Source organism: Martes martes, assembly GCF_963455335.1.
Source record: "Martes martes genome assembly, chromosome: 16".
In the NCBI taxonomy this organism is placed as follows: domain Eukaryota; kingdom Metazoa; phylum Chordata; class Mammalia; order Carnivora; family Mustelidae; genus Martes; species Martes martes.
Window position 1 is genome coordinate 42,122,530 of NC_137904.1, and position 25,362 is coordinate 42,147,891.

The 25,362-nt window shown below is 60.2% G+C and overlaps 1 protein-coding gene across 1 annotated transcript in view; it reads left to right on the forward strand.

Moving 5' to 3' along the window:
- The window catches only part of ARHGAP23 (Rho GTPase activating protein 23), a gene marked incomplete at both ends in the record, with an annotated part of 68,407 nt that overhangs the window by 20,387 nt on the left and 22,658 nt on the right, over window positions 1-25,362 (forward strand). Inside the window, 14 exons of the mRNA XM_080827487.1 lie at window positions 4,857-5,018; window positions 7,546-7,585; window positions 8,812-8,910; window positions 9,044-9,122; window positions 9,291-9,345; window positions 12,399-13,563; window positions 15,229-15,384; window positions 15,614-15,725; window positions 15,901-15,958; window positions 17,173-17,316; window positions 22,459-22,776; window positions 24,118-24,179; window positions 24,433-24,563; window positions 25,187-25,308. Coding sequence (XP_080683613.1) covers window positions 4,857-5,018; window positions 7,546-7,585; window positions 8,812-8,910; window positions 9,044-9,122; window positions 9,291-9,345; window positions 12,399-13,563; window positions 15,229-15,384; window positions 15,614-15,725; window positions 15,901-15,958; window positions 17,173-17,316; window positions 22,459-22,776; window positions 24,118-24,179; window positions 24,433-24,563; window positions 25,187-25,308 — 2,703 coding nt within the window. The remainder of the gene's footprint in view (window positions 1-4,856; window positions 5,019-7,545; window positions 7,586-8,811; window positions 8,911-9,043; window positions 9,123-9,290; window positions 9,346-12,398; window positions 13,564-15,228; window positions 15,385-15,613; window positions 15,726-15,900; window positions 15,959-17,172; window positions 17,317-22,458; window positions 22,777-24,117; window positions 24,180-24,432; window positions 24,564-25,186; window positions 25,309-25,362) is intronic.

The following is a 25,362-nucleotide window of genomic DNA, read 5'->3' on the forward strand; positions in this document are numbered from 1 at the left end:
CACAGTGGGTATGCTTGCAAATGTGTCTGTGTGGGATGTGTGGGGCATATTTGCCTGGGAGGGTGTCCAAAGCATGTATGGAAATGTGTCCCCCCACAACACATATATGAGGGGAACAGTGCGTTTATGTGGGGTCTGTGGACGGGCGGAGAGTGAGTGTGAGTGTGTGTGTGGATGGGAGAGTAGTGGCTGTATAGGGGTGTGTGTGTGTGTGTTGTGTGGGTCTGTATGGGGTGGGTAGATGTGCATGTACATGTGTGCCTGAGTGAAGGTGTTTCTCGGGCACGTGAAGTTGGATGCGCCCTGTCCTGTCAAGTACAACTCTGCGGGCGTGTGGGCCGGGGCACCGTTTCAGCTTCCGTCGTGAGCGGGAGGGTGAGGGTGTGTGTGTACACGTGTGTGCCCATGGCCGGGGTGTGCGGCTGCGCGGGGGCGCTGTGTAGTGCCTCCCGCGTGTGTGTGGGTGTGTGTGAGTGTGTGGCATCGGGGCGGCCGCGCACAGGGGCCGCCCCGGAGGGGGAGGTGTCTGCCCGGCGCGACTCGCCGGCGTGTCCGGGCTCAGGCGCCTTCTCCGGCTGGGGAGGCGCGGGAGGCGCGGAGCTGCTGCAGCCGTCCTGCCGCCGTCCGCGCGGGCCGTCCATCCCCTCGGGGCCCCTGGGTCCCGGACCCGCGGCTCCGGGGGGCGGGCGGGGACCCCCGGGGCCCGCCTGCCACCCGTGGGGCCGAGGACGCAGCCGGCCGGGCGCCGTGGAGCCCCCAGGGTCCCCCGCGCGGTGTGCCCCGCTCCGGAAGCCCGGCCCGCGGCGCCGTGGGGCCGGGGCGGCGGCCGGGCCCTGGGGCCCCCGCCGGCTGCCGCGCTCGTGGGCAGCGCCGTGTGGCGCGTGGAGCGGGCGGGGGCCCGGGGCTGGCGCTGGGAGCGAGCCGTCGGCGTGGACTGCAGCGCCCCAGAGCCGCGCTGTCTCTGGCTGCCCTGCCTCGCCCACAGCGATCTCCGCGCGCAGGGGCCGCGCAATGCCAGGGTGAGCGCCACAGGGCTGCGGGACGAGGCGGGCGGAGAGCGGGACTGGGGCCTCGTCGGGGTGGGTGGGGGGTGCAATTGGGCCACCAGCTCCTTGGGCTCTTTGAGCTGCGTGCGACCTGCATTCTGGGACGGAGGCCCCGGAGTGGGGAGGGAGCGGGGAGCTGGAGAGATGTGGGCGAGGGTGGCAGGTTGTGGCTGGGAGCTTCTCTGGGGGTGCTGGATGTGGACCTCCCAGTCTGGGTGGCGGCCTCCAGTGGCTCAAGCCTCTGGGTTTAGACGCAGTGGAAGGATGGAAGGGGCCGGGGTTGTTGGAAGAGATGCTGGGGCACAGAGACCCCCCGAGGAGTTTGCTGGGCAGGAACCCTGAGTCAGAGGCAGACAAGGGTGTTAGTAAGTGGAGTGGAGGGCATCGTTCGGCCATCTCCCTGTTAGGGGCGGTGGGCACAGGGGCACAGGAGGGCTTCCTAGTGGGCAGAGGAGTAATGAGTGATCTCAGGGAGAGGACTGACAGGCATGGAGATAGGGGGTGGGGACAGTGGGTCTGATGTCCGGGATCGACCAGGCTGGTAGGGTGTGAGTCACAGTGGGCACCGTGCCCAGCATGAAGGCTGTGCTCCCGCAATGACCTCTTTATGCTACTAGCGGGGAGGAGCAGGACTCCTGGGTTCTGGTTCCTGCTGTTGCTAACCTACCATGTGTCCTCTGTCTCACTTGTGGCCCTGGGGCCATCTGCCCTTTTCCCACCATCAGCTGGCATTTCTGGATGTCTCTATCTGGACCAGGAGAGTGGTAACCAGTGATGTCCCCGTGTCCCCCCAAGTCTCTCTCTCTCTATCCCCTTGTCTCTGTGCCTCCCCCAGAAAGGCAGAAGTAGGGATGTGTGTGAGCTGAACCCCTTCCCCATCTAGTCGCCTTTCTATTCCCAATGCTGACTCCTTCTCTGTTTCTGTGTCTACCCCCTCGCTCCCAGTCAAGACGAGAGCCAGACCCGGTGTTGTCCCAGGTCAGAGGGGAGGAGAGGAAATGTGTGCATCATAGCGTGAGAGATTGAGGTTAAATCCAAGGAAGAACTTCCCACAGGGGCACCGCCAGATCTAGCTGTTGATGGGGGTTGTGTGCTCTTTAGGCAGGGGTGTAGTGGCTGTGATGGGGGGATTCCCACAGGGACATTCTCAGGAGCTGGGTGGAAGGGATGGGGGAAGGGAGACTGGGAGGAAGGAAAAGAGGAAAGGGAGAGGCAGAGACAAGGGAGGGGGTGCCAGTGGGGCTTGGGCCAAGAAGGGGCCTGAGAGGAGAAGGCCTGCCCCCCTGCCCTGGGTTACAGCCAGGCCCCCAGAGAGGGGCACCCACAGGCCGCTGGCAGCTCAGGGCAGGATGTGTGCTGGAGGAGGGGTGGGGGGCGTGCGGGGACCTGTCCCAGCCACTTCTCCACTGGGGCAGCTGGTGGCTTAAACCTTAATCCGGGACACCGGCAAAACAATGGGCCCTGCAAACAGCCTCAGCTCTGAGCCTGGGGGGAGAGGTGTGCAGGGGAAGCAGCTAACACTGGGGAGGAGCAGGGGCTTCTGGTAGGAGCAGGCAGGGAGGGTCCCCCAGGCCCTCTTCTCTCCCCCATCAGTTCCTTGCCAGGTCAGCAGAGATAGGAAATCCTGGGGATTTCAGACCTCAGCAGAATTCCCAGAGAATTTTCTCTTTGGGACTCTTCAGAACCCCCTCCCCATGGGGGGGTGTGGGGCTCGGTGGAGCTGGTGGGGAGGGGCTGTAGCTACAAGTGGAAGGAGCCAAGGGTCCATCTCCAGGCCTCCTGCCCCATGCCGGAATCCATGGAATGCCACGGCTGCCCGGACTGGGGAGTTCTTTTGCTTGGACCTCTCAGGGGAATGAGTGCTCACAACCTCATCTGACAAGCTTTCTAAATGGATCTGATTGGAATGATTGCCCTGGCCTGGAGCCTCGCTCAGGCACCCGTACCTTCCACCTGGCCGTGTTCGCTGGGACTACGTGAAGCAAGCCTCCCGCCTCTGTCATGTTTTTCTTTCATCTTCTGAGACCTGACGACCCACCTGCTCTCCCAAGCCTGTGTAACTGCGGTCCCACTTTCCACCCAGCACAGAAGTCCCTAGTGAGGGCGCCTGAGTGGCTCAGTCGGTTAAGCGTCTGCTTTCTGCCCTGGTTGTGATCCCAGAGACTTGGGATCGAGTCCCACATTGGGGGAGCCTGGTTCTCTGTCTCCCATTCCCCATTCTCATACTCTCTCTCTCTCAAACAAACAAAATCTGAAAGAAAAAAAGAAAGAAAGAAGGAAAGGAAGGAAGGAAAAAAGAAATCCCTAGCAAAAGGTCTGGGCCCAGGTCTGCCTTCCACCATAAGTGTGAACAGGCTGGGGCAGGGATACATGGAGTGTCTTAGTATCCGGTCATTGGAGTGGCATATTTGAATTTTCTTTAGCTGTTAGACTGGGGTGGGGAGTGGAGAAAGGGACTTACTGGGGGGTGGGGGAGGGAAGTTCTCACCCCCGGAGCCCATGGGCTTTTTCCCTCTCCACCCAGTTGCCTTTGTTCCCCCTGAGGACTCTTGCCTGGTGCTGGTGCTGGGAGGAGTAGGGGGTTGAGGACTGCTGAGGGTGGGGGTAAAAGGGTTTCTTGCCCTCTGAGGTTTGGTTGAGGGCCCTCAGATAGGTTAGGATGCCTGCAGTTGGGGGTTAAAAGCCCCAAGGGAGGCATCCTGGCTTTTCACCGTCTTCTCCAACTTGCCGTCCACCAACCCTGGTCACACGTCTGTCTGACAACCTTGTGACACCCACCTTCCCTCTCTGCGTCTGAGCAAGGAACCTGAAGAGAGAGCCCTCTCTCAGGGGGTGTCTGTGCTCTTGTCCCTCCTGCCCCAGAAGCAGACCTGTGTGTCCCCAAACCCTGGTCTTCAGACACCCTCTGCCAGGTCATCTTGGGGAATCCCAAGGATTGCATCTGGTCAACTAGAGGGCAGTGGAGGTCCTCCCCAACCCCCCACCCGGTTCCCCTCTTCCATCCCACGAATAGCCAGGCCTCTGGCTGGGCTCCAGAGCCTCAGGAAGTCCCTTTGGTTGTCTGGGGTCTGGGCTGCTCCCTCGTGGCTCTAGTCCCCCACCTGCTGTCGCTGCTGCTCCTGAAGGATGTGTGTTTTGCGCTCCCGTCTATCCACGCAAGTGCGTGTCTGTGTGTCTGCAGCATATGCCGGGGGCCTGTGTCTGTGTGTATGTGCTGTGCAAGACCCTGATTGTGTGCGACTGGGTGTGCACATGTTTGTCTAATGTAAGTGTGTGTGTGTCTGCTCCTCTGTGTGTCCGTCCTTGTGCACCTTTGCACAAAAGTGTGCTTCTCTGGGTATGTGCTGTTCTCACTGCAGGAGTATGTGCTGACGTGTGTGTGTGTGTGTGTGTGTGTGTGTGTGTGTGTGTGATGGTGCAGCAGGCAGCAGTGAGCATGGACGGCAGCAGGCACTTCCCCAACAAGCAGTCTGTGTGTGCAGTTACTGGAGCATAGTAGGTGCTCAGTGAACATTTGCCAATGTTTGTGGTTGGCTGGGGAGACTTGTTTCCCTGGAGGCAAAGGCGACCTGTGGGGATGGAGGGGAGAGAAAGAAAGAAGCAGCTTTGGGCTGGGGAGGGTGGGAGAGGAAAGAAGAGGGTAAGGAGGAGGGGGTGGTGGGGAGCAGGGGAGGGGGCCTGGAACCCCCCCAGGGCCCACACCCCCCCCCAGCTGTCCCCCATCCCTCCTCCTGGCTGCGGGAGGCAGTGTGCAGACTCAGGGGTGTGGGCCACATGGCCACTCAACCCTGTCTCCCTGTGCTCCCACAGCTGCCACTGGGCCCGAGAGATGGGTGCTCCCCGGGGCGCCCTCTCCCCTGGCAGGGGCCGCGGACACTGCTGCTGCACAAAAGTCTCCAGGATGGCTTTGGCTTCACCCTCCGCCACTTCATCGTGTACCCACCCGAGTCAGCGGTGCACTGCAGCCTGAAGGTACCCCTACCTCCTCCCGCCGCCCTGGCCCCACCTGAGGAAGCCTTAATGGGGGGAGGGGAGATCCCTCTGCCCCACCCCCTCCATAGCCCTTCTGTGGCCTGGAGGGAAGGAGGGTCCCAGAGAGGCAGGGACAGCCCTGGCTGGGTCATTTGCATTGTGTGAGTGTGGATTAGCTCCCTAACTGCTCTGGGTTTGGTCTTCCCAGGAGAAGGGGCGGGTGAATGGTTCTGGGCGAGCCAGGATGCTCATGCCCACCGCCAGACTCTTGGCCCTTGGAAGGTGAACAACCTTCTATCTTCTCTGAAAGATGGAGTTCCAGGGACTCTGTGTTCTCTTTGGCTGCTTCTGAGCTGGGTTCATTGTCCCCCTCCCTGGCCCAAGCTCTTGGGGAGTCTGTCTCCACACACCTCTGGCACTCCTGGAGTGTCCCCGTCCGCTCTGGCCTGGGCTCTGTGCTCTGGAGAGCAGCGGGCTGCGCGGAGGGTGCCCTGGGTTCTAATCCCGCTGCAGCTCCTACCTCACTGTGGACCTTGAGAGGGTCTCCCTGTCTTCTGGGCTCCATTTCTCCTCCTACTTGACCCCCAAGAGCCCTTCTGGCCCTCATCTAAACGTCAGGTTCTCTGAGTCCAGGCACTGGGGTTGCAGCGTGGGCTGAGCGGGGGAGGGCCTCCCTGCCTGGGAAGCAGGCACTCAGGGAGAGGCAGGCCAGGGGGCCCCAGGCAGGAACCAGGAACCAGGAGGGCCCTGCTCCCTCCCCCACCTGTCTCCCAGCAGGGAAGGAAACAGATTTATTTTGGAGTCAGTGAACCCTATTCTCCCCTTCCCTCTGGGCTGGGACCAGCTGTTGGGGGCTGTCCCTTGGGGAGCTCAGTCCCACCTGACAGAGAGCCAAGGCCTTGCCTATGTCTGTGAACTGGCATGACTTGGTGTGTGCAGCCGGGTGCGCATCTATTGGTCGTGCGCATGTGTGTTTGTCCGTCTGTATCCACGGATATCTGTAAATATGCATCTCGTGTACACGGCCCGGTGCGCCCTCATCCGTGTGTGAATCTGGGAACCCCTGCATAAAGGATTCCCACTGGCTGCAGCTGTGCTTAAGAGTGTAAGCTGAGGGTGATGGTATGTAAGAGGGAGGGGCACAGGCCCTCCTTGATGCCCAAGGGCCCCAGCCTTCTAGGTCCCTGGGACCTCCAGTCTTTCCTTTCCTTCTTCCCTAGAATGTCCCCCTGCCACCTTCTCTTGGGGGACCCTGCTGAGGGGTGAGTGGGACAGATGCAGCCTGAGTGATCCAGGCTGGGTGGTAGGCCTGTCTCAGAGAGACCTCACGCATGTGGGGTGCTGGAAGACCACAGGCGGGGCCAGCCAGGGACAGGCTCCATCCAGTTTCCAGATCTGCCCAAGGCTGGGAGCCCTCAGGGAGCTCAGCGGTCTAAATGCATCTATCTGCCCCTGCCACCACCTCACTGTGCTGTCAGCTCACATCAGCAGGCAGGCAGGGCCCAGTCACCTTCGTGTCCCAGTTGGGGTGCCGGAGAGTCCTGGATTTCAGCCCTGCTTCTGCTACTGCCTCTGAGTGACCCTGGACAACTCATGCCCTGTCATCTGCGTGGATGGATGGATGGTCTGTGGAGAGTGGTAGATCCGATGACGCCCAGCATCTCATCCGGCTCTAGTGTGCCGTCTGGTGGCCCTGTCCTGTCTCCCTGACCTTCTCTCCTCCCTCATTGCTGTTTCCTCCCCAGATCCATTTTCTCCCTCTCACTACTAGGCTGATCCCAGGGGCCTCCCTCGTGGGTCACCTGGACTCCATTTCTGAGCTCTGCTAGATGCTAGAATCCTCTTCCCTAACTGGCATCTCACATCCACTCTCTCCCACTCAGGAACCTTCACTGGCTCCCTCTTTCTCTCCTTTCAACCCCAAACACTTTCGTCTGACTTCTGGCACTTGCTGGTGTCGCTTTCTTCCTCCCTCGGCTCAGCTGATCCAGTCCCACAAATGCTTTCTTCTTTCTGCGGCCCAGCGCCTGCCTGCCTGGGCCCCTCTGCTCCCCACAGTGCTCTCTCCCCTCCCTCCTCAGACTTGCCTTAAAATCCCTTCCCCCAGAGGGGTGCTAATCAGGCCTTCCCTTCCATTCTCTAAGAGCTGATAGCCACCGTTTGCACTTGTCCTCCCTGCTTATCTGTGTGGGCCTGGATCCTCTCTGTGGGTTAGCCTGTTTGGAACTGCCTCCATTGGGCTTTGAGCTCCCCAGGGGTAGGGGTCATGGGTCCCCCATTGGATTGAGGGCTTTCAGATGGCTGAGATACAAGGCTGTGGGATCATCAGTCACGAGAGAGGGTTCTTGTTACTGGGGAACATTCCCTGGGACTTGATGTCCCCACTGACACCCCCCTCCCAGGGGTGCTGGGCTAGTTGTGGGAAGATAAGAGTGAGGCTGTGGGTGGGGGAGCTTGAGGGTCCCGCCCAGGCAGAGCTGCTGAGGGCTGGATGGAGGGCCCACACCCACCTCTCTGTCCCCTGCAGGAGGAAGAGAATGGAGGACGAGGAGGAGGAGGAGGAGGAGGTAAGGAGTGGTGGGGGCAGGTCCTAGGGCTGGGGCTGGGGCTGGGGCCTGTCCTCCAGCTTCTGTTTCTCCCCTCTCTACCCAAAGTCAGCCAGAATTTTGCTGTCCACTGCCCCCCCCACTGTTGTTCCAGTCTTTGCTCTTCCCTATGTCCACTCTGGATATCTTCTCTCTCTCTCTCTCTCTCTCTCTCTCTCTCGATCCTTCTTTTCTTTTCTCAATTTCTCTCCCTCTGGGCCTGCATTCCACGCTGGGAGTTGGGGGTGCTCTGGGGAGCCAGTGGCTTTCTAAGACCTGGCCCCTGGCCCCTGGCCCCTGGCCCCTGGGAGTTACTCCCAGGCTAGAATGAGGCACAGACAAGGGCTGCAGAGCCCGGTGGCTGGCGGTAGGATGCAGCTGACCAGTGGCTGTCCTCAGGGGTAAAGATACTGGGCTTCTGTTGAGTGTAAGGGGACCCCTAAGGTCTTTATCTTTTCCGATGTGGGCCTGACTCCCCTGGCTGTCACCCTTGCTAGCCCCAAGGGCCCCGTTCCACCACCCAAGGTATTCAAGACGGGCATCCTTCTTTATCTGCCACTGGGGCTTCTGCGGGGCAGCCGTGGTGAAAAAGTCTCCCCGAGTCCCCATCCCAGAGGCCTGTAGGGATGAGGGCAAGAGCCAGAAGAGACCCATTCCTCTGATGGAGACAGCAGCAGAGGATAATTGCTGGGGTGTAATGTGATGTCCAGAGGGGGTGAGCGTCCATCTCGGGAGCTGGAGGGCTCTGCTTAGAGCGCCACCCTGGGGAAGGGGTACAAGGGAGGTGTGGGCATTGCACGTCTGAGCTGCAGGGCTGTTCTGCGGCTGTCCACGGGTCTGTGGGTGTGGACGTTCTGCCCCGCTGGCCAGGGAGCTCCAGGAGGGCAAGGCCCACGTCCATCTGTCCATCTGTCCGTCCTTATTAGTCTGCTTTCTGGCACAGTGCTGGGGCGCAAGAGGCATTTAAGGAGTGACCCTGTGTGTCCGTGTAGGTTTTCCTCCATGTGGGTTTTTGTTCTCCCAGGGGTGTGTCCTCTGGTCTCCCCCCACCACCCACCCGTGCATCCCCGTCTCTGTGAACGTACAGGTCCACATCTGTGTCTGTGCGGGTGTGATCCTTCTGAGTGTATGTCCCCTGTGTGTGTAGTTGTGCATGGGTGTGACCTTCAGCAGCTCCCCCCCCAGCTAACCTGGCTGATGCCCACCAGGGCCCTCCCCCCGGCACCACCGCCTGGAGCCCATGGATACCATCTTTGTCAAGAATGTGAAGGATGACGGCCCTGCCCACAGAGCGGGCCTGCGCACAGGTGAGCTGTCTGGATTTCCCAGTTTCTTATACTTCCCTGGGTCTCTTCTCCCTACCCTCCAGTCAGGATGGGATTCTCAGATCCAGGCCACCCCTTGGCCTGCTCACACTTCGACCCTGCCCCTTTTCTCCAGGAGACCGGCTGGTGAAGGTGAACGGGGAGAGCGTCATTGGGAAGACCTACTCCCAGGTCATAGCTCTGATCCAGAATAGGTGAGCGCCCCCTGCCTCCCTTCTACTGTAATAGCTCCCAGCCCACTCCCTGTATCCCACCGCCTTGACCCCTGAGGGGGTGAGGGGGGGTGTCCTGGCGACCAGGATCCCTGTTCTCCCAGACCCTGTTGCCTCCGCCTGGCCTGACCCCCTGCCCTATCTCTGTAGCGATGATACTCTGGAGCTCTCCATCATGCCCAAGGACGAGGACATCCTCCAGCTGGTGAGTCCAGTCCTGCTGTCAGAGGTGGAGGGCCCCTGGGGCCTGGGGGCACAATACGTCCCTTCTCCTTGGGCCTCCCTTGTGCATTGGACCTTTTGGGAGGCAGATTAGAGTTTCGGGGGCAGCCCCAGCCTGGCATTGCCCAATCGGGGCTGCCAGGCCCATCCCGGGGCTGGGGCTGGTTGTTGCTTCATTCAGGGCTGCTGTCTGTGCTGGGGGAGGGGGAGGCGCTGGCCTTGGCAGGCCAGATTCCTGCCAGGGTATCTGAAAGGAGGGTGGCCCAGCAGGCCCTGCCAGACTGGCACGTTCTCATCGGCTCCCAGGAGCCTGTTCTCCACACCCCTTCCCTGCCTGGCCCCGTGGGAACTTGGTTCCTATAGCTGTGTCCCCCCACACACGCACACACACATACACACCACCCGACCTTCGATTGCTGCTGTTCGCACAACACGCCATGCACCACTCACTGCACACACACAACACGCTAGATACGCAGCCACACAACACAAACGCCACGGTGCCCACCCCTCATCCCGCTCCCCGTGTGCAGTCACACACCGCCCCAGGCCCGTGCGGCACCACACACAGGGCCACAACCCCACACCTCCTCAAGTCTCCCGGGACACAAACGTCACACCAGCACAACATACTTCGGGGTGTCACAGCATGTGTACCCCAACTTACCACCACATGCACACTCCCTGACATCACAGAGGCTCACCATGGTCACAGCATGTGTGCCCACAGACACCACAGCGTGCTCCGGCCGGGTTTGCCAGCCCCGTCACCCAAACTGACACTCTTGGGGTACACAGGCCAAGTGCCCCTCCCCCTGAGGCACTTCAGCAACACCCAGAACCCAGCCTTGGTCTGCCACACACAGAGCAGGCGCCCAGACTGCACGCAGGGTACCCTGCACTAACGTGTGTCCCTGTCTACATACACACACACACACACACACACACACACACACACACACACACAGGCCGTCTCTCTGGGCACCCTGACCCCAGTCCTGGCCCAGAGCCCAGGCCAGTCCTCTCTGCCCAGTGTCCAGTTTCCTGATCTCATGGGCCTAAGCCAGATGCCAGCTTGCTTGCCCCCAAGGTCACTGCCCCCTGGGGGAAGGCCGAGGGCCAAACCCAGAAGGCCCTGGGAGCTGCTGGGCTGGCCTCGGCCCTGGATGTGCTCGCATAATCCCTGTAATCACAGTGCCATGCTTGGCACCGTGCCCCTCTGGGAACCTCCACCCTCTGACCTGGATTGTCCCCTGTCCTTCCTGGGGAGGGGGAGGTAAGTCTGGAGACCCAGAGAGGTGGATGGCTCCCCACAAGTCTCAAAGGCCCTGCGGGTACACTTGCCCCAGGCTGAGTCCTGCGGGAGTGACAGGGAAGGATCTAGGGCTCCCCAGGATCTCTCCCTGCCAGGGCAGAGGAGGGCTGGGGTGGGGAGAGGGGCTGCCTTGAGCTGTGTTATCGAGAGAGGTTCGAGTTCAGGCGGGCAGGCAGCCCCAGATGTCAGCATCTGGGGCCCTCTGCCGGCCCCCCACCCCATCCTAGGCCAGCCAGAGGGTGGGGCCCAGGCATTCCTGTGGTTGGGAGCCAAGGCTGGAGGCCAATGGGGCCGCGGCAGCTGCTGACGCCACCGCCGACGCAGCGAGGCCCCCTCCACACCCATCTTCCCCTCCCTCCTCCTCCCGCCGGCCGGAGAGGGAGAGAGAGAGAGAGAGAGCCGGTGGGGGCTGAGGGTGGCCACAGGGAGGGCAGACTGGGGGTGGGGGGTAACAGAGGCTGGGCTGACGCTGAGCTTGGTGGGGGTTAGCCCCGAGCAGGGGGGAGGGCGGAGGCTGGCCGAGATGCTGCCGCCACCGCCCTGATGCCGGGAGCCCGGGGAGCCGGCAGGATGGCAGGAGGGAGAGGTACGTGAGTGTCCCTGGCTGGGTGTGTGGGTCCAAAGGGGGCTGAGTGTGTGTGGGGGGGTGTGGTCTAACTTGTCCTCATCACATGATGTGTGTGCCTGGGACGGAAGATAGAGTTATTTGTTGTGTCTGTGTCTCATTGTGTTTCGCTCTGTGTGTGTGTCTTTGGGTGTGTATTTTCCAGTATCTCCTTGTGGTGTGGCACACGCACGCGGGCGCCCGTGTGTGTGTCTGTGTGTTTCACCCTCCCAGCCTTTGATACTTCGCCCCGCGATAGCCCCCTCTGCACCCCCCCCGCCCCCGCCCCCGGCACCCATCAAGGGCCAGGCTAGGCCAGGGCCACAAGGCCACTGTCCCTGGGGGCTGCCTCCTTTTTTGGCTGGGCCTGGGCGTAGGCCCTGTCCCTCCTCAGCAATGCAGCGTCAGCCTCAGCTCCCAGTGCCAGATTCCAGGCCTGGGGTGGCAGAAGGTGGCCCAAGGCCCCTTTGGCAGTCTGGCCCCTCCCCCAAGCCTGGCCCAGAGTGAGCAAGAGGTGGGCAAGTTTCTCCTCACTGGGCTGGCCAAGGAGCCAGGCCCCAGCTCCCTGTCCAGGGGATGGAGGGACAGCCGGGCTTTCCCAGCCCCTGCCCATCCCCAGCCCACCCCACTGTGGACACACCCCTTAGTCTTTTCCCTCTTGTCTCTGGCCACCTTGGCTGGTCTCTGATGGGGTTTTCCAGCTCTGCCACAGAGGGACCGTGGGCACTGTTGGATGTAAGGAAGGAGGGAGGCGGCTGAGGCCAGCATGGGGGGGAGGACCCCAGAAAACAGATGTTGGAATGTTTGTGGCTAAAGGCAGTCCTTGTCATAAGTCTTAGAGAAATCCTGGCTATTTCTCCAGTGAGAGAGAGAGAGAGAGAGAGAGACTGTGTATGTGTGTATGTGTGTGTGAGACTCTCAAAGGCCTCTAATTTCTTTGTTCTCTCCCTCCCTTCCCCCGACTCTCTTTGGAGCATGCCCTCCCTCTCCCACCCACTCAGGGCTTGGTCCTTTCCCTCAGTCCCCTTCTCTGGGGTCCTGACCTCCCAGGGCTACTATAGTTCTGCCCTGTGGGACTCGTCTCACCCTGTTCACCTGCCTCTGTGTCCCCTGCCAGGCCTACTCCCAGGATGCCTACCTGAAGGGAAACGAGCCGTATTCCGGAGAGGCCCGGAGCATCCCAGAGCCACCCCCAATCTGCTACCATCGCAAGACTTACGCCCCGCCAGCCCGGGTCTCCGCCTGGGCCACTATGGTGCCTGAGCCCCTCTCAGCGCCACCCAGTGACCCCCGGAGTCCTGCTGCCTGGAGTGACCCGGGGCCCCGTGTCCCTTCTGCCACCCGCACCCATCCAGACAACCCTTCCTTGGGGATGAGCCAGCCCCGCCCCAGCCCTGGTGCCTTCCCCCGCCTCCCCTCGGAGCCCCGGACGCCCCGTGCCTTCCCCGAGCCTGGCGGCCGGGTGCCCCCCAGCAGACTGGAATGCCAGCAGGCCTTGTCACACTGGCTGTCAAACCAGGTACCCCGCAGGGCGGGGGAGAGACGGTGCCCTGCCATGCCCCCCCGGGCCCGCAGTGCCTCCCAGGACCGGTTGGAGGACGTGACTGCCCACCGCCCATGGCCCTGCTCCACCTCCCAGGGTGCCTTGAGCCAGCTGGGTCAGGAAGGCTGGCACCGGGCTCGCTCTGATGACTACCTGAGCCGGGCCACCCGCTCCGCCGAGGCACTGGGGCCGGGAGCACTGGTGTCACCCCGTTTTGAGCGCTGTGGCTGGGCGTCCCAGCGTCCATCGGCCCGCACCTCTGCCTGCTCCTCCAGGGACCTTCCCGCGCCCCAGGCCCAGCCCCCGCCTGGCCTCCAAGGCCTGGATGACATCGGGTACATTGGATACCGGAGCTACAGTCCATCATTCCAGCGCCGGACTGGCCTCCTGCACGCACTGTCTTTCCGGGACTCACCCTTTGGGGGGCTGCCCACCTTCAGCTTGGCTCAGTCCCCGGCATCGTTCCCACCGGAGACCTCGGAACCGCCCAGGGTTGTCCGCCCAGAACCCAGCACCCGGGCCCTGGAGCCTCCCACCGAAGATCGTCGCGACGAGGTGATCCTGAGGCAGAAGCCTCCCACAGGCCGCAAGGTCCAGCTGCCCCCTGCAAGACAGATGAACCTTGGGTTTGGTGAAGAGTCCCCAGAGCCAGAGACCAGTGGGCGAGTAGAACGCCTGGGCAGGAAGGTGGCCCCTTTGGCCACCACTGAAGATTCTTTGGCTTCCATTCCCTTCATTGGTGAGTGATGGTGCAGGTGGCTGTCTTGGGAGACTTGGTCGTCTGTGCCCGGCTCTACCCCACCCACCTGTCACCATGGGTGGAACTCTGGGTTGAGTGCTGATGGGACCAGTCTGTTTCTCTGTCTGTCCATCCATCCATCCATCCATCCTTCCGTGCTCTCTTGCATCCTTCTGTCATCCTTTCTTCTGTTCATTTGTCCTCCAGCCATCTTTCCTCCCTCCCTCCCATTCTTCCTTCTCCCCCCTTCTCTTTAGCTGTTTTTACTTCCTTCTGTCTTTCCTTCCTTCTCTCTCTCCCTCCCTTTTGTCTGCCCATCCACCCACCCACCCACCACCTCGCCCACCCATTCATCAGTTTGCTTCTTTCCTGCTCCCTTTCTCCTCCCTCTCTTTGTTCATTCACTTCTCCCTTCCGTCCCTCCATCCTTTCTTTATTCTACCCTTCCTTTGTTCCCGTCACTCTTCGTTCCTTCCATCCACCCTCCCTCCAACAAATACTTCTGTCAGGCACCGTGCGAGGCTCCGTGCTCTCCTGGAGTGTGTGGTCCCACAGCTGGGACAGGTGATCAGATGATGGGACAAGAACAACCCCATGGGGTGTGTGTGTGTGTGTGTGTGTGTGTGTGTGTGATGGGAGTATAGCGAGCTCTAGGAGACAGAGAAGAGCGACATGGCCTGGATTGGGGCGTGGTCGCCAAGGAGAGAATCTTGGAGAAAGGAGATTAGGGCTGAGACTTGAAGGATGAAAAGGAGTTAGTCAGGGGGGAACGTTCTGGGCGAGAATAGACTGTGCCAAGACCTTGAAGTGAGAGAGGCTGGGTGCCCTTCCAGGTCATCAGAACAGGGCCAGAAGGGCCATGTCAGTCCCTGGGGAATGTAGACTTTATCCTTAGAGCACAGGGGACGCTGAAGGTTTGCTGCCTGGGGAACAGATGTTGGATAAGAGAGAGGCAAGAGTGGAGAGGCCAGCTGATTCCCAGGTTTCTGGCCTCGCTAGAGGGCTGTGCCTCACCTCCATATCAGGAATGAAAGTGGGGCTGGAACCACTCTATTGTCCATGAGGGTGCAGGATGGGCTGGATCTAGGGGCTTGAGAGAAAGACCAGATGCAAGATCATGAGACTGGGAGCCAGGAGCCGAGAGATGGTCCCTGGAGCTGAGCGTGCCGAGCTCACCCTGTGTGAGCTCACGGGAGTGAGGGAGAAGAGGCAGAGGAGACCCAGCCCCGGCTGGCCTTTGGTCTGAGCAGGTAGACACAGCCTTAGTAAAGTTCCTGGTCTGGGGCAAGAGGTAAATCCTTTATTTTCAAACTACTCCCAGTCTGAGGGAGAAACATAGCACCTGTCTTCAAGGAGCCTCCAACTGATGAGGGGAGACCATCTTTATCCTTAAGAGACTCCTAGTCTAGGAGCCCAGTCTAGGGAGGGTGGCTCAGTCTCCGGCCTGGGTCACACCTCAGTGTAAAGAACCACCCCACCTGGGAGGCAGGGGCTGAGCTCACAATCTGGGGGTGTGGGGGAGCCCTTGGCCACGGGCATATCGCTAGCAGGGCCTTGGAGGACTTGAGCATTGGGGATGTGGGCTGGGCCTGGAGGTGAGGCTGGGGATGGGGTGGGCATGTTCAGCTTTGAGCCACCTTTACCCACCATTCCCTCTGCTTGCAGATGAACCCACCAGCCCCAGCATTGACCTCCAAGCCAAGCATGTCCCCGCCTCCGCCGTGGTCTCCAGCGCCATGAATTCAGCCCCTGTCCTGGGCACCAGCCCCTCCTCCCCAACCTTCACCTTTGCCCTTGGCCGCCATTACTCCCAGGACTGCAGTGAGTGCTCCCTGAACCCCAGCCCCATCCTCTCCCTTGCTGTCTGGTCCTCGGGGGGTCTCTGGTGGGCTACCGCTGCCTCATGTCTGGCGTCTTCTTGCTGGCTTCTGCTACCCCCGGGGTCCCCTGGGCAAAGTCGCCTCCTGGCCCGGCCCAGACGGGAGGGCTACGGGAGCCCCCCACCCCACCACCCTGCTGACCCTGTGGTCCACTGTGGGTGGCTTTGCAGGCAGCATCAAGGCTGGCCGCCGCTCCTCCTACCTGCTCGCCATCACCACAGAGCGCTCCAAGTCCTGCGACGACGGGCTCAACACCTTCCGGGAGGAGGGCAGGGCTCTGAGGTGAGGACGGGCCGTGGCCATCCTACCTGGGAGTCAGCACCGCCACCCCCTCTGGGGGTCCTCTACACACCAGGGTGATGAGCTCCCTCCCTGGAAGGCTCCAGAGCCTTTGGATTTAGGGGGGAAAGTCCTAGCTGTGCCCCCCACATCCCTCACACTCCGTTCTCGCACCCAGGCGCCTGCCAAACCGAGTCCCCAGCCTGCGGATGCTGCGAAGCTTCTTCACTGACGGGGTGAGTGGTGAGGGCACGTGCAGGCGACAGTGCCGGGGGGCTGGGGAGTGACTGCTGCCTCAGCCGCGGAGCCCAGTGACCGGACATGGTCTCCTCCAGCTCCCGTCTGCCCTTCCCCATCTGGGCCCGATGCCCCTGGTGTGGCGTCCGTCTCACTTAGAGACACCCACGCCCTCCCACGTGAGGCCGTGGCCCTTGCCGTTACCCCGTCTGGAACACCCTTTCCACACACTCCCCTCCATAGCCCCGTGACTCACTTGGTTACTTTCTTCAGGTTTTTCCCAGCTTTTCTGAGGGTTTAGCCTTCATCCCCGTCATGTCACGCCTTCCTCCAGCTCCTAGGTTTTTCTCCTCAGCGGTCCTCCCTTGACACGATCTATGCATCCATCCCCTTTCTTGCCTGGGTCCCAGCTAGAATGTAAGCTCCGCGAGGACAGCGATCTCACTTGGCCTCCTTGCTCCCTGTGGGGACTTAAAGCTGCCTGCACCGGGTGGCGTTGGGCATTATGTGTGCGGCATCTTCAGGGGACAGGGGACATGGGCAAGGAGGGGGATCCAGGATTGAGAGCAAAGGACAGGCTGGAGTTCCCAGGCTCTGCACCTGGGGACAAGCGGGGGCTCAGTTCTAAGATGGCCCTCCCTCTTTGTGATTAGGGACAGACCGGAAGAGCCATTTGATTTCAAACCCTCGAGATCTGGGATCTTCGGTTCATTTGACACCTTGAGGCCATTGTCACCTGGTTTACTCCTTATCACTTCCTCTGCTTACTTAACTCTCCCTTGACCTGTCACTTCTGTTGCTGGAGTCATGTTGACACTATCACTTCCTCTGTTTAACTCCTTGTGGACATGACTACCTGCTCCGCAAACTCAGCCTCTGTTGATGTTTCTACTTCCTGTTTATTTAACTCCATGTCGACACAATCACTTCCTCTGTTTCCTTAGTTTCTTCGAGTCTATAAAATGACGGGAGGCTCCAGATTGGCTTTTCTAGCGTGGGGAGGCATGGGGTCGACAGGTCATGGCCTTTCCTCCTTTCTGCCTTCCTCAGTGCATGCGTCCCGTGACCTCAGTGCAGTGGACCAGAGAGGGCAAGCAGGGCCCCTGAGGCCACACAGCACGGCAGCCTGCGGGGCTGCACCAGGCCCATGGGGCTCCTGGCATGCTGGCACCGTGGGAGCCCCCCTAAGTTGCCCTCCGTTGTCTTGCTGCAGTCCTTGGATAGCTGGGGCACTTCCGAAGATGCAGATGCTCCTTCCAAGCGCCACTCGACCTCTGACCTCTCAGACGCCACCTTCAGCGACATCAGGAGAGAAGGCTGGTTGTATTATAAGCAGGTCCTCACCAAGAAGGGGAAGGTAAGGTGCTTGCCGGGATGAGATGGAGGTGGACGGAAGCTGTCTCTGGCAGAACTCTCCAGCTTCTGCACCCACCCCACAGCCTCTGGAGCCAGAGAAGGCCAGCCAAGGCTGTAGCGTGAGGGGTGGAGATTAGAGGTCAGGAAGAACTTCCTGGGGGACCTAAAGAACTCATGAAAAGGAGGTTAATCAGAGAGATGGGCTCTGTGGTGAAAGGGGTCTGGTCAGCGTGCCTGAAATTCGGACAGTGAGCCTTGGTTAGCGGATCACCCCAAAGATGGATACGGGGGCTCAGGGAAAGGAAGGGAGCAAGGCCAGGGCGATTCTCTTAGGGGAGCTGAGGCCCCAAAAGAAGGCAGAAGTCAGCCTTTTCAGGGATCTTGCAGGACAAGGAGCGATTTTAGTCTCTATCCTGAGGGCCCCTGAAAGCTCCGGGGCCCCTTTGATTCAGCTTCCTGGGGAATGAATTAGAGAGGGGCCGAGCCGAGGCGAGAAGACCAAGTAAGAGCCACTGCAGCAATCCAGGTGAGCGATGAAAATGGCTGGGCCCGAGGGTGGCAGGGGGAGACAAACAGGATCCTGATGTGAGAGGGTGGGGCCCCTGGGAAGGCCATCCCAGGCCGGGTTGTGGTGGAGGAGGAAGGAGGAGACGCAGCCCAGGCAGAAGTGAGCAGAGTGGTTAGCATAAAGCTGGGCTTGGCCCTTGACGGCATCATGCCTTGCTGGGGGCAGCTTGGATGACTCAGCTGTCTATGACTCAGTTTCCTTGTCTGTAAATAGAGCTAACAACAACCCCTAGCACATACACCCCCATTGCTGAGGATTAAATGAGTTAACCTGAGCAAAAGTGTACCCGGGGCCTGGCCTAGGGAGCTTGTCTTCTGCTGTGGTTGGAATTTTCCATCCTGCCTTCTAGGGGTTTTGTACCTGGGGAAGTCATACAGACTTGGAGTTCCTGTCCGGCCACTCATGGCCAGCATCAGGCTTTGGGCAGCCCCTGTAACCTCTGTGCCTCACTTTTCCAATCTGTAAGATAGGGACATTCTGGGTTATTCTGCACCCTGAGCTGGCGTGAGGGGAAGTGAGCCGGGTAGGCCAGGCGGGGCAGGCATTCAGCACTGCCCTTGTCCAGTCTGTGGTAATGATGGAGTTCGTGGTAAGCTCCTGATTTGCGGTCAAGGTTCTGGGTATTTCATGGAGAGGGGGCCAGGCCAGTCCTGCCCTGCTGGGGCTGAGGATGAGCCGAGAAAGCACATGGTTGCCAGTGTGTGACTGTTAGAGGGGAGGAGTGGAGCGGAGTGGTGTGTAGTAGGTGACCCCAGTCTCGGAGGACTGCAGAAAGGTGTCCAGGAGGCTGTGATGTGAAGGGTATGTGAGAATCCACAAAGCAGGGAGGGAGGGGAGTGCTCGGACAGTGGAGACACTCTCCTGGATGGTCGGTGGTGGGGGGGCGGAACGGAGGGTGTGCTAGGTGGCTTCGAGCCAGGCTGAGAGGGGGAAGTCGAGGTGGGGAGTCTGGCGCCTGCTCGCAGGACCTCACCCCCGCCATGGCAAGCCTTTGCAGGGGTTCCAATGGGGGTGGGAGGTATGTGAGCTTAGGAGGCAAGGGTCATGCCCATGACAGGAGAAGACAATGGCTTTGCTGTTGTCCAGGTGTGCGAGAGTGGGGGCCCTGACCAAGGTCCTGGCATGGGGCCAGTGGGGAGGGACAATTTGGAGAGCCTGCAGAAGGGATGGCCTGAGCTTGCTGATGGCCAAGTGGTGAGAGAGGATAGAGGAGGCAGCTGGTGGCTATGGGGGTGATGGGGCCTTCCCCTGAGCCCCAGGGCCCTAGAGGGGCAGGTTTGGTGAGGGGTCGCCCAGGAGGGAAGCAGGGACCAGCTGTGTGGGCTGATGAAGGGGAGCCAGGGTGGACAAACCCTGCCAGCCCAAAGTTGGAGCCCCTCAGAGGGCCTGGGGAGAACGACTGACTCCTGGCCGCCAGGTAGCCTGGCCCCCAGCTCTGGATGGCCCCCGGCAGGCCCGGCACAGTGTCTCTCGGGCAGGGAGGGGAGCTGGCCCCTTCCTGCTCACTGATCAGTTCTAGAGGACAGGGCCTTCCACTCCTGGCTTGGCCAGGACCTGTTTCCCTTGTCCCCTTGCTGCTGTGACCTGGGAGTTAGGGGAGGGGTCTTCAAGTCAGCTGCAGGCCATTAGTCTGTCTGGGGAACCGATGGCCAGCCGGCTGTTGTCTGCTCTAGCAAATCCAGCGTCTCTTGGGTGACCTCCATCCAGCCCCCAGCCTCTTTCAGAGGCCATTCTGTGGGGCAAGGGGGAACGGGTGTCACAGGTCCCTGCAGTCACAGACCTAGCGCATGAGCTGGGCATAACCTTGGAGACCCGCTAGTACATTTTTCATTTTACCAATAGGGAACACTGATGCCAAGGGAGGGGACTTGACTTGTCTAAGGTCACCCAGCTAGTCTGGTCTCAAAGGGGCCCCTTGCCACCACCTCACTCTGATATTAAAAAAAAAAAAAAAAAATCCCCTGGAGGGCCATGCCGTCTCCTGCTCCAATGATCCTGTCTGGGACCAGCAGCTTTGTGGTGGTGGGCAGGGCTCGTGGCCAGATGGGGCTGTGTTACTGCCATGGAAACTCCTCACCTGGTTTGCTTGGAGGGCAGAGGCCCGTGGTGGGTGAAGAGGAGTGGGTAGATCAGCAGCCCAAGGAAGGGAGGAGCCCTCGGTCTGATGGGGGAGATAGAGTCCCTGCCTTTAGCATGCTCTGAGGACGATTAATTTGTTTATTCAGTGAATTTTGAGAAGCTCTTACCCTGCGCCTGTGGGCGCTCTAGGCTCTTAGATGTGGACGGGAGAGGAGAGACAAGCTCCCCGCCCCCAGGAGCTTACCGCTTATTGGAGAGATCCACATCCAGCATAATGGGAAGTTGCAGTTAGCACCCCGGGAAAATGAACTGGGTGACGTGATGGCCTTTATGTTTGCAGGTAATGGGGAGCAGCCTTTAGAAAAACAGGGTCTGTGAAGGCCTCGCTGAGGAGGTGATACGCGTAACGTTTGAGTTCAGACCTAATGGGCAGGAGGGAGGCCACACAGAGAATCGAGAGAAGGGGCTCGGGCAGAAGGAACAGCATGGTCAAGGGCCCCAGGAAAGGAAACGTTTGGTCTGTTCGCTAGAGAAGGCCCCTGTGCCCTGACACAGTGAGAAAGAAGCCGGTAGAGAAGTCGAGTTTGGAGAGGGAGGGACACATCACGGAGAGGGAGGGACACGGGAGGGACACATCTAAGGGACACTTAGATTTGATTGCAGTGGGCGGCAGGAGCCCAGGATGGGGTGCTGAGCAGGGGAGAGGTGGAATCTCATTCGCATTACCGAATGGTGGCTGCAGGGATGCCTGGGGGCCTCCTTTGGTTAAGCATCTGCCTTTGGCTCAGGTCATGATCTTGGGGTCCTGGGATGGAGCCCCGTGTCGGGCTCCCTGCTCAGTGGGGAGTCTGCTTCTCCCTCCAACCCTCCCCCTTCTCATGTTCTCTCTCTCTCTCTCTCTCAAATAAGTAAATAAAATCTTAAAAAAAAAAAAAAATGAGAGCTGCAGGGGCGCCTGTCTGGCTCAGGCGGTCAAGTGTGTAACTCTTGGTCCGAGGGTCGTGGGTTCAAGCCCCACGTTGGTTGGAGAGAGGATTATAGGAGGCGAGGGTGGGGACTAGGATGGTTTGTGTAGTTGTGCAGGTAAGAGGGGTTGGTGGTGTAGACAAGGTGGTGTAGGTAGCAGGAAAGATGGAGACAGGTGGTATTTCGGAAGCAGAACAGCTGTGCCCTTCTGATGGATTGGATGTCAAGGGTGAGGAAAAGGGAGGGGTCAAGGGTAACTCTCAGGTTTCTGAGCTGGAGAGTTGGGGGAGGGGTGCTGTGGAGAGTAAGTTTGATGACAAAAAGCAAGTGGCCCATGGGGAGCAGGTAGTATGCAGAGCACCTAGGGGACAGCAAGTGGGGACACTGAGCAGGGAGGTGCAAGGCTGTGGCCGGGGGAGGAGGGATGCCAGACCAGGGATACATTTGGGAATTTGGGAATCACCGTCAGCAGACAGACAGGATTTAAAGCCACAGGCATGGGTGATATCATGGGAAAGGCGTGCAGAGACAGGGGAACCCAGGAGAAAGTTCCGGAGCCCCCCTTTTTTAGGGCAGCCTCAACTCTGGTGACATGGGGGTCGGATGATTCTTAGTTGTGGGGGGCTGTCTTGGACATCGGGGGGGTGATCAGCAGCATCCTTGGCCTCTCCCCACTGGATGCCATATGGACTTCCCTGGGTGTGAAAACTGAAAATGTCTCCAGACAGATGTCCCCTGGGCACCATTTGCCCCTGTCAAGAACCGTTGGCAAGAGGATGTTGGGGGGAAGGAAACCAGTGGAGGAGACGGAGAAGGAGCCATTGGAATTGGGAGGAAACACTGGGACCCTGGGTGAAGCAGAGGCAGGGGTCGGGGATGAGACCTGAGCTGGCTGGCAGTGGGCACTGATGGGGTCCCAGATGACAAGAGAGGGTTTAGAGAAGGAAGGAGCGGCAGGCCAGGCCACATGTCTCAGAGGGGTTAAGGGAAGGGCCGGGGAGGACAGAGAAGCTGCCACTGGCTTTAGCAACAGGGGGGGCCCAGGCGGCCAGGATACTGAGTAGAGCCTTGAGCCAGAGGCGGAAGAGCAGGGAGAGCAGGTGTCCGTGGATGATTCTTGACCTGTTTGGCTGTGCAGGGGCAGTGCGTGGACTAGGAAAGGTTTACAAGGATTTTCCATAAGGTGGGCCCCGCAGGGCTGCCGGCTTCTGTGGGGCACTATGGGGGGTCTGATGCCCCTGATGCTACTATTGAAAGATGCTAGTATTGAAAGGAAGGTTGAGGACCCTCTGGAGGTGGGGGTTGCACCGAAAATGATGGGTGGGTCTGTCCAGGCAGGGAAGGGGCTGGGCAGGAGGGGGGTGTGCCGGGGGCTGGGACACCACCTCTGTGGCTGCCGGCAGCTCTCCTCTGGGCCCCTCTTCTGGCCCCTCTTCCTCTGGCTGTGGGGGCGGGGCGGGCTGGCCGGGCCTCTCACACCCTCCCCCCTCCCGTCTCTCCCCCTTCCCCTCTCCCTGTCTCTCCCTGCAGAAAGCGGGCGGCGGCCTGCGCCAGTGGAAGCGGGTGTACGCCGCGCTGCGGGCGCGCTCCCTCTCGCTGAGCAAGGAGCGGCGGGAGCCCGGGCCGGCGGCGGCAGGGGCGGCGGCGGCCGTCGCAGGTGAGGACGAGGCGGCGCCCGTCTGCATCGGCTCCTGCCTGGTGGACATCTCCTACAGCGAGACCAAGAGGAGGCACGTGTTCCGGCTGACCACCGCTGACTTCTGTGAATATCTCTTTCAGGCTGAGGACCGGGATGACATGCTGGGCTGGATCAGAGCGATCCGAGAGAACAGCAGGGCCGAGGGCGAGGTGAGGGCCCGGCTGCCCATCCTAGGCCAGGGTTGGCAAGAAGGGGGGGGGGCGCCCAGGGCCGCCCCTCACCTGCCAGTGTACCTCATTAAGCTCTCTGAGCCTCAGTTCCCTCATCCATGAAGTGGGCTAACAGGAGCACACCTTGCAGCTCCACCCCCCAGGCTTCGGTGTGAACAGAACATGCAGACAGCGGCTCCCAGAGCACCTGGCATCCTCCGGGTTCCCTGGCTGGCAGGAACCATAATAACTGGAGGAATGACACTAATTATTATTATTATTATTATTATCATTATTAATTATTATTACTGCCTTGGGCGGGCTCTGGCACAGAGAGGTCAGCTCCAGGCCAACCTCTGGTGGGGGTTCAGGAGGCAGGGGTTTCTTCTGGAGGATATTACAGAAGGAGGTGCCCCTGGGCCAGCGGCTGGCACGGCTGACAGGGCTAGCCTGTCAGCAGGGCATGAACACATTGACCTTGGGAGGAGGCCAAGGGGATTGGCCTTTGGCAGCAGGCTGCACTGGTTGAGCCAAAGGGCTTTGGCCTGCATTTCAGGGTAATTTTAAAATGGCACCCCCTCCTGGGCAGCTGTGGCCACACACTAGGAGCCTGGGCTGGGGTGTCGGCGCCCCCTTGCCCCCTTGGCTAGGTGCCCACACCCTGGTGCCCCAGAACACTGGCACAAAGTGACATGGGGGGCCTGAGCTCGGGCTGCTCATTGCCTGAGGATGGAGGGCCTGGGCCCTGGGCCATGTGTGCTCCTGCTCGGGCCATGGGGAGAGAGGCCCTAGTACAGAGCCCCTGGGCCACAGACCTGCTCTCCCTGAGGGGAGACCCATCTTCTTGCTGAACCAGGCTCTGCTCTCCTCAGAACATTACCTTTCCTCACTGTAGGGAGGCAAGTCCTTGGAACTTATGGCCCCTGCTCTGGGGGAGCCTGGCCGGCCTGTCCCGCAGCAGGGCCTAGTCAAGGGGTCCCAAATGACCTTCCTTATTGCAGTAGCTGCTGTCATGGGGCACCTTCTCTGTGCCTTGCCAGGAATGCTATCAGCGCCACCTGCATAATTCTGTACCCCAGCCCTGAGGTTGCCCTATTATCTCCTCTGCTGCTATGGAAGAGACTGAGGCTCAGAGAGGCTAGTGGGTTACTTTAGGTCACGCAGCTGGTGAGGGGGTGCTCGGGAGTCCAGCCCCACTCTTTCTCGCTCTAGGGTGTGAGCCCTCCAGCTGGCAGGTGGAGGAGAGAGGGGAGGCGAAGTGGAGGCCGGGGCCAGGGATGAGACCAGAGAAGGCCGGCTGTGGACACTGATGGGGTCTACTTTTTCTTTGCTCTCCTCCAGGACCCCGGCTGTGCCAACCAAGCTCTGATCAGCAAGAAGCTTAATGATTATCGCAAAGTAAGGTGAGGCCCGGCTTTCCTAGACAGTCCTGGCTGGGGGCAGGGGCACTCGGGACAGAGGCCATCCTCCTGGCCTACCGCTAGGCCCGAGGGCAGCCCTCGAGTCACCCTTTGCTGGGGGCACACAAGATGCTGGGGGCCTGGAGGCCATTGCTTCAGGGCTGGGGAGGGGGTCTGGAGCAGCAGGAGGCCAGGGCATGTGGCATGTCAGGGCACCCCAGATGAAGACTTCTCCTCTCCCCCTTTTCCTACACAGCCATAGCTCTGGGCCCAAAGCTGATTCCTCCCCCAAAATCTCTCGTGGCCTGGGGGGCCTCAAGTCTGAGTTCCTCAAACAGAGTACTGCACGTGGCCTCAGGACTCAGGACCAGCCTGCAGGGAGCAAGGGTAGGAAGGTGGCTGCTGAGGGTGTGATGTGTGTGCGTGCGTGCATGTGGGACGGTGGGGGTCAGCCCTGTGTGTGCGTGGGAGCTGTGGGCTTGTGTGTGTGTGTATGTGTGTGTGTTGGGCTATGTGCGTGCCTGTGGGTATGTGCCTGGGAGGGTCTGGGGGGGCTTTCAGAGTCTCAGGGCTGGAGGGGCCTGGAACCTGATTTCCTTCCATGACATCCCAGCTGGGTAGCCTCCAGGTGTCTGCTTGTGTCCCTTCAGGATCAGGAGGCCTATTTTCTCTGGAGGCAGCCTTTTCCATCTTTATACACTCTAGGCTGTGAGGAAGTTCTTTCTTTGGCTGTACCAGAATCTATAGCTCCTACCCTGTTGTTTAAACCCTCGAGACCACATAGAAATCCTTACAGTACTCTGAGGCCTGTGTCCTCAGGAAAACACACCCTCATCTCTTAGGCTTTCTCTCAGGATATAATTTCCCATCAGTCCTCAGCATTCCAGTTGCTTCTCTGATGGAGCCCCCCTATGTCCAAACATGGGTGAGTGTGTGTGACCATGTGTGGTTTCTGCCCCTCCCCAGGCCCCCCAGCTCACCCTGGCTTTGTCTGCCTTCCCCCACCCCAGATGACAGTGCCGCCCCTCCCAAAACCCCCTGGGGCATCAACATCATCAAGAAGAACAAGAAGGCAGCCCCTAGGGCATTTGGGGTCCGGCTAGAGGAGTGCCAGCCGGCCATAGAGAACCAGGTGAGTCCCCACCGCACTCTAGAGTGAGCAGTGAATGGGGGAGCCCAGGGTACC